The sequence below is a fragment of the Eleutherodactylus coqui genome, chromosome 3 (genome assembly GCF_035609145.1).
Source record: "Eleutherodactylus coqui strain aEleCoq1 chromosome 3, aEleCoq1.hap1, whole genome shotgun sequence".
In the NCBI taxonomy this organism is placed as follows: domain Eukaryota; kingdom Metazoa; phylum Chordata; class Amphibia; order Anura; family Eleutherodactylidae; genus Eleutherodactylus; species Eleutherodactylus coqui.
In genome coordinates this window covers 55,762,289-55,774,329 of record NC_089839.1, presented here as the reverse complement: position 1 = coordinate 55,774,329, position 12,041 = coordinate 55,762,289, and the positions used below count along the sequence as shown (strand labels likewise).

At 41.3% G+C, this 12,041-nt stretch overlaps 1 protein-coding gene across 4 annotated transcripts in view; it reads right to left on the bottom strand.

Moving 5' to 3' along the window:
• Nucleotides 1-12,041, bottom strand: part of KIF16B (kinesin family member 16B) — a 342,084-nt gene that overhangs the window by 287,726 nt on the left and 42,317 nt on the right. For all 4 annotated transcript variants that reach the window (XM_066595622.1, XM_066595623.1, XM_066595619.1 and 1 more), the window contains 3 exons: nt 5,553-5,650; nt 3,669-3,778; nt 798-940 (listed from right to left, as the gene is read on the bottom strand). In XM_066595622.1, coding sequence (XP_066451719.1) covers nt 798-940; nt 3,669-3,778; nt 5,553-5,650 — 351 coding nt within the window. The remainder of the gene's footprint in view (nt 1-797; nt 941-3,668; nt 3,779-5,552; nt 5,651-12,041) is intronic.

Genomic DNA, 12,041 nt, shown 5'->3' with positions numbered 1-12,041 from the left:
AGGAAGGCAAACCACCCCGCAAAAAAAGGTCTGCCATGAATAGCAATTCTCATCCTTTCCAAATTCCTAAATTGACTGCCATGGTTCCATTGATCGACTACCAAGATTCCCAGACCTCAAGACATTTTTATTGGTGAGGAGACATGTAATATAATATTATATGTATAAACATGATGTCACCACATCTATCTGGGTTTTCGAATGAAAGGTAAAGTAGAGTGTGTGGTGCTACTACAGAGTGTGGTCTACCAAGACAATTACACTGTAGTGTGCAGTCTACCGGGACAATATTGCTAGGTATTTTGGCCATACAGGGCACCCTCCCTCTGACCAATTGGAAAGTACTTCTTACTCTCAATTATCATGGAGGAGGGAGGGACTACATCTGTTGGATAATGTGACCGTGCTACCAAGTACTGTATCTACTGTAGGCAGCTCTACTGGAACTAGTGGAGAAATAAAACATGGACAATCTGTACTTTAGTAGAAATGTCAGCCAGCAGAGGATGTAAGAAGTGATACACGGAGGATTTTTATTTAATACAACTGGAAACTTCAGGAATTTCAGGTTGGTGGTAATGTTCTTCAATAGGATTACTTACCCAGACATGTCTGCCCAGGATTACTAGTTTTTACCAGATAACTCCAGTTCTCAAAATTTTTAGGAAAAATTTTTATATCCAGCACTTCATTTTCTCATAAACACAACCTTGTGCGTAGCCCTATAGGTATAAACCTTCTACAAACAAGTATGCAAGAAGTACAAGAGTACACAGGTAAGCCAGACCATATAATACCTGAGTGAAGTTGAGGGTAAAAATGGCGTGTGATCGACTGCTCACATCATTCATTCCTGTGGCTGCTGTGGTCCGATTAATATTCCCAGCATCCATTAGCTCCTCCACATCACTGTAATTCTGAATTAAGTGCTTTGACAAGTCTACAAATATGGAGGGGAAACAGAAAAGAGTCAACTTTAAAAGCCCTGATGTCTGCACCCTCCACCAACATCCCTGTATTCCTTCCTGGCAATTGGGACCTCACGTTCATCGGATCCCTGAATGTATAATCTGGCTAAACTGACGAAGGAGTCTCACCCCATAATGTACATTTTAATAATGGTTGTCTATGTCACCAAATAAAGGAGAAGTTCAACCTAATCATTCAAGTTATTTGATTCCTTCTAGAGCTCTGCATTGGGCCACCAGTTTTTTGTCTCTCTGTTCACTTATGCTCACCTCATGTGGGTCGGAAGAGGTAACATCTCTACTTAGGGAGATGGAAAAATACCTCCACAGTGCCACCTGTGGCACTGTGGAGGTATTATTCCATCTTCCTTATTTGCATATTACCCAGAGGAGCATGAATGGCCTTTTGAGTCTCCTCACTCACAGTCTACTCTAGATGTTCTACTTAAGGAGAAAAGATAGTGTACTTAGGGAGAGTACCAAAAGGTGAGTGAGGAGACTTATAGGGCCATCCATGTTCCTCTGGGCAATATGTAAATAAGGAAAATTAAACAATACCTCTGCAGCGCTGCCTATTGCATGGCAGGAATACTTCAAATCAATGCCTGACCCTTTATACAGGTCTGTAGAGCAACGGCTGGAAATTGAAAACCAAGCCAGTATCCATACACTTCATGTGGAGCACTATCTGGTCAGCAGCACGTCCGTAATATCTTGTACTCTTCAAACCCATAAGCCCCTTGCCTTTTCTTTAGGCAATTCCTACCACCCATTTTTCTATTCTGCATCGATACTCTGTATGAACCTTTAAAAAAAACTTTGATATTACTACTTTTATCAGAACCATAAAAGGGTGCAATAATATTTTAGTCCCACTTATTCGAGCTCAGAATTGGCTCTACATCAATTGTAAAAATTCCTATGGGATGGCTGTTACCTTCAGCGCCTGCTATGTAGTAGCAATTTGAGGCATTTTTTTGGAAAATGATGTTGGCCAATTCAACTTTAAATCTATTTGCAATGCTTGAAGTCATAGTCTAAAGCCTGTAACAAAACTACCACTTTGATCTGGAACAATTTAAATTCTATCTGAAATATATATCAAGTACATCAAGTAATGTTTCTGCTCTATTCATTTGAAATCTGAATACAGAACTCTGCAAATATTGAGGGAAAAACATAAAATAATCTGAAATCGGCATAAAAACAGTAATGTATATACAGCATTACTCAAGTTAATATGGTAATCTCAACAGTTGATACAAAAAGACACCCAAATAAAAAGGTGCACCTTCACAATCATATCTTTAGGCACACACAATGAAAAATCCAATGTTACCATGGGGACACACAGGACTATATAGGGGCTGTAGATACAAGACATTCGAAAACGTAATTAAAAGAGTTTTCCCACTTAGAAAGGAAAAAATTTTAACAGTTGAGCATGTCAGAAAACAAGAGAAGAGAGAAAATACTCACTTCTCTCCAGCCCCCTGGGAAGCAGCTGAGAAGCTCTAGACCCCTGTATGTATGCCCAGTGGAAGTCAGGTGACCGCTGCAGCAACACCACCCATTCCCCTGGAATCAGTGCGCATATCTTTGGCACCATGATGCCAAGAGTTAGGGAAGGTGACGCTGTGGCCTTTGATTGACTGCAGCGCTCACCTGACTCCACCGGACATACATCCTGGGAGCTGGAGCTCCTCTGCTGTTTGTGGTCAATGCAACTGTGGCATCTAACATGCTGACAAAAAGAAAGAGTATCCTCGGTCATCCCTTTATCCCCTGTGATGTGATTGGGGGTTGCCGATGGGCAGCTATGGCACCCTAAGGCCCAACAATGTCCCTGGGCCACCCATCTACAGTGGCCTATCAGGGCCAGCTAGATGCAAAGAAATAAAAAGTTTTTAAACAGCTTCATACATGTAAAAATAAAAAAATATATTATGGCTCATAGAATGCAATGATGCAAAAGCAAATATTTTTTTAAAAAAGATCTTAAAAAAAAAAAAGTGTATAAAATTTTATATCCCCATAATCATGCTGGCCCAGAGAATAACACTGCCATGTTATGGATACTGCACAGGAAAGAACAAAAAACTAAGTCAGAGTTTCAGCTCCCACCTTTCCCCTCCCACCAAGAAAGTAAAAAAAAAAAAAAAAAAAACCACAGGCAACTTAAATGTACTCAAAAGTGATGCTAATAAAAAAAATATAACTCAACCTACAAAAAAAGCTCCACATATGGCAATGTCCAAATAATAAGAAAAAAACCCAGCTATGGTGCTGATAAGTGGAGTATGGAAGAAAAAAAAGCGCACAGAAAAAATTGCTTGGCTGTTGAAGTTTAGGGTATTTGAGGTGAAACCATGATGATTATTAGGATATGTCATGTATGTAGGGGACCCATTGTAACCACTATAGTCAATGTCATACCATGTCTTCTCCAGAGAAAAGTGTCGCTAAACAGAAAAGGTGGCCCAACGTTTTCCCAGTGGTTCACCTCTTTCATTAAGACATTACCTTAAACGCCTTCCCTGAGACGACCCCATCAAGTGTAATACTACTACTACTACTACTACTACTACCGTTTCTCTTTATACAACAATATGCTTATGAAAACACATTAACAAGTACAACTATTAATAGCAATAATAATACTACATAATCAATGGTAATTACTGAAGTGACGTTCCATACCTTCTACATATGGACCTTCTTTAGGGTGTTCTCGAACACGTAAATTAAAGGTCTTGGATGACTTTCTTCTTAGTAGGTCTCTTACTCTTTCATTGTAAATTTCTAGGTAGCTGAAAGAAATGGCACAAATTGCACAGTTAAATATAGAATATATTCTATAGAAATCTACTGTAAGAGACATGCCTAGTCAATCGGTTAAACAGTGCTATTTGGCTCCAAACATCAGTCCTTAAAGGGGTTTTCCAGGGAAATACTATTGATGACCTACCCTCAGGATAAGTCATCAATAGTTGATCGACTGGGGTCTGCTGCTCGAGACCCCGACCGATCAGCTGACCATGTGCATACTGTCAGCACCACAAATACACAGAGGTCGGAGCAGAAGCCTTCTTGTAGTGGTCGGCGCTTGTAACTGCAGGCACGGGTCTCATTGAAATCAATGAGGTAATCAATAGTATTTCCCTTTAATATCAGTGTTTTCAGATTAATATATTCTGTAACACTAGAAATTATATAACATTGTCAAATTGATACTTTATATAACCTTATGTCATTTATTTACTTGTTGTAATCAAAATTGTGTATGTATCTTTAAGAAGACATATCGAAATATTAGAGAGCTATTTGGTTAGAGGGAGTAGTCTTGTATAGCTACTTGGCTTCTTAATCTAGATTGCATAACCAGACTAAGCACTGTGATAAATATCCATTGACATCATAAAATGTGCTCTTCTGCTAAAAGAAGAAGATATAAAACATTCTAGGAAATTTCTACAACTCCCCTGATATCTTGATTATTGATTAGAAAGATTAGCGATTCAAAATGCTATAAAAAGTGCTTTATGTTGAAAAAAAGCGGATATCACTGCGGTACACGAAGCCGAGTGTCACGTGTCCATGATTTCATAGCAGCTGCTATAAACAAATTCTACCCAATCAACATATACCTGGGTTTGGAAGATTTTAGCGATAACAATTTTGGTGCACCCAACGTAGTGGTGGGGATTCGAGAGGCATCCTCTGTCCAGCTGACAACCTAGTGACCCTCTGCTAAACAGGACGGACAGATTTTTTGGAGCTCCATTAATAAGGTAAGAAAATGGAGTTTTCTTACACTGACTAGCTGTTCCTCCCGAGGCTGTTTTGGGTTCCTGACTGCTGGCCAAAGGAGACATTACAGATGGAATGAATATGTGCTTGTCTAGTGCTCAGATCCCACAGCACCTTTTAAGTAGTAACATCTGATGAAATAAGGGTCATGGAAAGTGGACAATGCCCTTAAAATATATGAATCCAACTCTAGGCTAAGGAGTCCAGTGATTGGTTCTACTCACCGATTGACAGCTCTCTCTATAAACACACTTATGCAGGGAAGGCTGTCAATCACCGACTAGGACCGCCCACCGGACTCCTGAGCCCAGAGTGTGCAGTGAATAAAATGAACAAATTACAATTTAGGGGTCTTTTCCGACTGCACTAATCATCAATCAGCATCAATCTACTCCGCTCCTCCTGCTCTGTAACATAATCAGATATTAAATAGTTACAAACTAATAATTCAAATAGGCCGTGCTCACACCGACATAATTAACTACGGGCCGCGTGCGAGCACGCTGCAAGTACGCAATGACATGCATACTTGCTATGTACTGACAATCTACATGTGCCATCTTGGCGTGTAAATGCACGCACCATGATACGATATTCTGGGATTTGGTTTTTTTGCACGGCTCGTGTGAGCGGCAACATGGGAGCTTATGGGAGATTGGCACTGCGAGCACAAAAACTGCGCAGGTAATACGCAGTGACCATACATGGTTCGTGTGAGCCAGTCTTTAGTGTGAGGGCCCCTGCCGATAAGAGTGTAAAATCTTCAGTACTTACCTGACTTCTGTGCGAAAAGACGCATCACCCTTCCTGGTAGCGTCAGCAATTCTGCTGAACAAGCCTTCACAAATCCTGGGTATTAGGCCAGAATCTCCCTGTGTAAGTAGAAAACATAGTTGTATACCAGTCTACACACTGGATGTAACTACAATACTATTAAATATTACACAAAAATAAAAATCCGAAAAATAAAATTACCACGATTTAAGAATATTTAATCTGGTTTTTCTCCAATGCCAAGTCGCTGCAATTTCTGTTCAAGCATTTCTTATTCATATCCATTTCTAGATATGGTCATACAACCAATATATCTACCATTAATCACCAAGCTTTCTTAAAGGGGTTGTCCCGCGAAACAAAGTTGGGGTATACACTTCTGTATGGCCATATTAATGCACTTTGTAATGTACATCGTGCATTAATTATGAGCCATACAGAAGTTATTCACTTACCTGTTCCGTTGCTAGCGTCCTCGTCTCCATGGTGCCGTCTAATTTTCAGCGTCTAATCGCCCGATTAGACGCGCTTGCGCAGTCCGGTCTTCTCCGTGTTGAATGGGGCTGCTCGTGCTGGAGAGCTGCTCCTTGTAGCTCCGCCCCGTCACGTGTGCCAATTCCAGCCAATCAGGAGGCTGGAATCGGCAATGGACCGCACAGAAGACCTGCAGTCCACCGAGGGTGAAGATCCCGGCGGCCTTCTTCACAAGGTAAGTAAGAAGTCACCGGAGTGCGGGGATTCGGGTAAGTACTATCCGTTTTTTTTTTTTCAACACATGCATCGGGTTTGTCTCGCGACGAACGGGGGGGCTATTGAAAAAAAAAAAAAAAACGTTTCGGCGCGGGACAACCCCTTTAAGTCCTGAATGGCAAATAATCAATTTTGATGCATATCCGCAGCGCTTTCAGGCAATTTTTGTGTATTACCTCCCTGGGTACTCATTTTGCCGACCTCAGAAGGATGGACGGCTGAGTTAACCCTGAGCCGGGACTGAACCTGCAACCTTCAGGCTGTGAGTGAGAGCTTAGGACTGCATTCTGCTGCCTTAGCACTCTGCGCCACACGAGGCCCCCCCCCCCCCCAAAAAAAAAGCGATCTATCTGGAATACTTTAATTACTGGTGAATTTTTAATTTTGGGCTGGAATCCTTTAGCTTGGCTTCAAAACAATAAATATGAAACTCTCGCCACATTTGCAACTGAACAGGCACCTCAATTAGAATAGTCATTATTCCTCAGCAGTTTAATATCATTCTCAGCACCATCCCCAGCTAAAGTGTGCTGTGCTACGTAGAATCACATATGCTCATTACATCTAGTGAACGCATGCCTGTGTAAGCGGAAGACAGAACATTGGAACCTACGGGGCAAACTGTGGATTCTCGGAACGACTGTGGCGTTTTATTGCACCTCTATCTGTTGGGTATATTTACCACGTACGTGAAGCTCTGGGATATAGACCATAACATACTGTAACTAATGATGATGCGAAAGTAAAATACAAATACTACAATAGTTTGTTCAGTAATTAAGAAGAATCTGATCATAATAAAAAAGGCTCAGGGCTAAACTACGACCGACTAGTGCTCTGCAAGCTCACAGAGCATGGGGCCCAAAGAAAAGGAGTTTCGCACTAAGGATATCTATCCCCTGTTCACAGGGGTGAAGCAATTGTGTTAAGGAGCAAGTCTGAATTGAGCGGCAGTCTGCCGGAGGACATAGCGATGCAACTTATGCGCAATTACAATCGTCATTATGTTGTATTATAATAGTAATAAACCATTCTGAGGCATCCTAAAATAGTTGTTGTTTGTCTGCAGCACATCCAGATGCTGTAATCATGCTGTATAACACCCAAAGAGTGACCCAATATGTCCCTTTCACTGTGCCTCTGAAAGCCACCATCTACGACAAACGCAGAATTAGCAGTAGGCAGAAGCATTGCCAAAACAGCTTTCCTTTCTTAATGATAATGCTTCCATGTTATATAGCGGTTTACATTTTTTGTCAGGGAAACTATGACGACTGGTTGGAAAAGTCCAATTCATAAATCTGCTGCCCAGATAATCTGTAGGAACCTGTAATACCCCTGGATTAAACAACCATTAATCATAGAATTGTAGAGTTGGAAGGGACCTCCAGGGTCATCGGGTCCAACCCCCTACTCAATGCAGTATTACTAAATCATCCCAGACAGATGTCTGTCCATCCTCTGTTTAAAGGAGAACTCACCACCTCCCATGGCAACCTGTTCCACTCATTGATCACACTCACTGTCAATTTTTTTCTAATCACTAATCTGTCTCCTCCCTTCCAGTTTCTTCCCATTGCTTCTAGTTTTTCATTGTACAAATGGGAATAGGACTGATCCCTCTACACTGTGACAGCCCTTCAGATATTTGTAGACCGCTATTAAGTCTTCTCTCAGGGTTCTTTTTTGCAAGCTAAACATTCCCAGATCCTTTAACCATTCCCCATAGGATATGATTTGCAGACCGCTCACCATCCTGGTAGCTCTTCTCTAAAATTGTTCCACTGTGACTATTGTTACACGTCACCGCCCACTGCAGCGGATCCAGAGATGTGAGTATAGGGGCCTTGGGGGTGCCGTGTCAAACTCCGCTGAGATATTCTGCTGGCGGAGTCTAACACGGCCGTGGGCATGAGGCCTTACTGGGAGAATAAAGCTAAACAATTACATAAAAGGGAAGCCTGAAAAGCAAATTATATACTAAGGTTGCGTGTAAAATGAGTGCATTATATATTTTGCTATATCAGACTAAAGCTATTGTGGTAGGCTCTAAATATACAGTGAACTAGCAGGGGGCTCCTGGGAATGCGAAGGCAGATTTTAGAGGAAAAAAGCCAATATCTGAATGTAGTTCTAGGTGTTAATGCGCTATAAGACATTATCTACATACATGTAATTCAAAGGTGAACACCTTTATCATCCAGTGATAACCTTTTATTATTACCCATGTTATATAATTTTATATACATTCGACATTGCCAGAGTAGTATTATTATAAATCTATATATACAAGAAAACTCCTTTACCCAGTGATAATAGGACCTGAATGTTGTCTGATCATATATTCTAGATACTACTATAATTTTATTTGAGTAGTTAACACTTTAATACAAAAATGCTACAATTGCCAGAAATGTCCTGTAGTTATTTTTATTTTTTTCCCACGATTTCGGATTCTCGTTTTGTAAAATTAGACTGGACTATTAGAATTTCTAGATGATCGAATACTGGATTAAGCCTTTGCAATCCAATTTTGGATTTAGGGCTTCCTAGGGGGCTCTCACTTTCTGCCATTTCACAATGGCACCATCTGCTGGTACTGCGGTATGGGACATGCTGGAGAGGCCCCCGACAACAGAACAGCCAGTAATATACAGTAAGAATACCCTGCCAGACGTCTTCCGACATCGGAGCTGTACAGCCTTCAATCAGAATGTATTCAGAGGTCAGACAGTGGATTGGAAAGGGTTAAGGGAATTTCAGTATATGTGAATGCGAGTTAGCAACAGGACCATTAGTGGTCTGAGCGGAGCCATGTAAGAAATGGGCCTGCCAGTATACCACCATCTCAAACTGCAAAGTCTGCTGGCACTGAGGGAATAATCAGCCCAATTTGGGAACCAGTGGTAGGATAAGAGTTACCAAGATCAAACCAACAAGATGCTGTACGAACATGGTGAACTGAACGGTCACTGGACTAATAATTTACTGTTATGGTCATCCCTCCATGGTATTCAAATACTATTAATCCCAACATGTCTGTGCCCTCTTACCCTCTGTCGCTGGTATTTATCCAGTGCAAATTAAGTTCACCATGTTCGTGCCCTCCTATGTGATCATGTGTTGTAGTAAATACGTCTTTAGATTTGTTCCATTATGCCTGAGGAAGGACCCTGAGAAGTTCGAAAGCTCGCTAGAACATCATGTATTTTTGTTAGTCATTAAAAGGTAACAGATGTACAAGATTACTTGGTTTCTCTTACGGAGAACAATCACATTTTGTTCTACCGACTAACACGGTATCAAACCCTTTTGTTGTATAGGCAGTTATTTGTAGAAGGATCCCACTGACTTTTAATGGGTCTATCAGGTTTCCATTTTAATATGCATGAGAGTACAATGCACTAGACTACATTATTCTTACCATCAAAAAACAAAGAAAACCTGATGAGGCGCTTATTTAAGCATTCATTTTATACTCATTTCCAGTCTCAAGGGGATATCTGGAATGTAAGTTACTTTATAGTAATACTTTGCTTTGGCCCAGTTGGGGGCCTATCTGTGGTTGTCTCAATATTCTCTTAAATTAATATACAGAATCAGTGAGCGTGTTAGACTGTTTGATGATAGCATTTCTTTTAATCCCAATTATACATGCTGGGCTTTTTGTTTGTGAAGTTTCACTTTAAAGTCCCTTCCAACATTTTATATTAAGAGAACTGCATTATCAGCAATCATCAGATACATGATTATGACAGATCTGTTTGGCCTTGAAACATGTTGCTTAATAAAAGTTTACCCTTTACAATCTAAAAGCATCCTAACCTTTACAACATAATGTTTCAGCAAAGATGTTCATAATGCTCCTCTTCTGCAGTGTTCAAGACTTTCTTTCATCCATTTGCAAATACTGCTTGCTCAAGACTTGTACAGTACGTTGAACGATCACTGCATTAGAATAGCTGGCGCGTGACATTTTGTGATCAGTAACGCAATACCACGTGATGACTGCGTCACAATCTGCTCTTAGATAATGCACTGACAAAGGGCAACATTTGGCAGCCATGGGTGAATGTGGCAAGTTGAATGACTGACCATGGGCAGATTGTTGGTGCATTACCAATATTTATAAGATAGTCACACTTGTTGGTTGTTCCTGGACAACGGTATCTAGAGTGTACTAAGCCTGTTTGAACTATGGATAAACGTCCAACAGAAAATCACAGGCCACATGCGGTTGATCCTAGAGGTGAGCATCGGGTGGCATGACTGGTATCAAAGCAACAACATGCCACAGTAGACCAATTGACCCAACAATAGAACAGCAGGGAAGTTAGATAAATTTCCACAATGACCATGCGGCAAACCCTACAATGACTGGAGTTCAACAGCCGAAGACCAACAGGCGTTCCTCGCATGACCTTGCGTCATCACCAACAATGCCTCACATGGGCCAGGAAAGAAGTCAATGGACCTTGGATACATGGCAACAGGGCATCTGGAGTGACGAGTCCCATTTCCTTACTTCCTTTTGAACCACACACGACTGGCTCCGCATCTGGTATAACCCACATGAACCCGTAATCCCATGACGTTAGGCTTCAACAGGTCGGTGGTTGAGGTGTCACGTTTTCAGTTGCATTTTCTTAGTATGTGTCAACAGAGTTATCTTACCACAATGCTTGAATAGTGAATGCTTAAGGGACCTGTTTGCTGACCATCTGCACCCATATCTTCAGGAAATCTTACCGACCACAGTGCCATATTTCAACAGTTTAAGACTCCATGTTATCAAGATCGGATCAGTAGGGAGTGGATGGAGGAACACAACAATAAGTTTCCCATACTGCCTTGATCCTTAAACTCACCAGACATGTTTGGAATATTTGGGAAAGGCCTGTGATCTGCTACCTCTTATCCATACAATGCGCCCCAATTGATAGAGCTGCCACAAAGGGCACGAATCGAGTTGAGTATGGAGGAGGTTTACCACTTTGTGGAATCTGTTCCCTGACATTTGAAAGCAGTGGTAGCCCAAAAAGGTGAGAGCCCAAAAAAACTGTTATTGACTAGGTATTCCTAATGCAGTGATCGTTCAGTGTGTATTAATCATGCTGTGTGCCTAATCATAAGCTGCAAAAATGAGCAACGTCTAAATACATAAGTCAGGGGCCACATGCGGTCCACAATGTAATTCTGTGTGGCCCTAATCATCTAAACACATACATGGCTGCTCACATGTAGCTTCCATGACAGGATGAAGAGAAGTGGCACATAAAGGGGTAACAGGAACAGACAAGTACTAATGGTGCACCGTGTAGCTTTGCCCGAGTCCTCTATCTATTAGGGCTCCTTTCCACTTGCGATTGCGTTTTCTGTTAACGCGATTGTCAATGGGACTTTCTAATGTTAAAAACGCAACGCAATGCACCAAAAACGCAGTTGCGTTTTTTACAATAGAAAGTCCCATTGACAATCGCGTTAACAAAAAACGCAATCGCAAGTGGAAAGGAGCCCTTAGGAGAATAAAGTCTCTTGACCAGTTTGGCTTTCCAGAAATCAGTATACGAGTTAGAAGCATCGTATATGCATGTAGCTCTCTCCATTGTAGTTTGTTGAACTTATTAAATGCAGGGTCGTTATCTCGACATCCATCTCCTATAATGGAGAGAGCCACATGCATGGTCTCCTCCTCTCTGGAGTGCTGATTGGAGGAAAAGTGAACCCATTATCGGAATA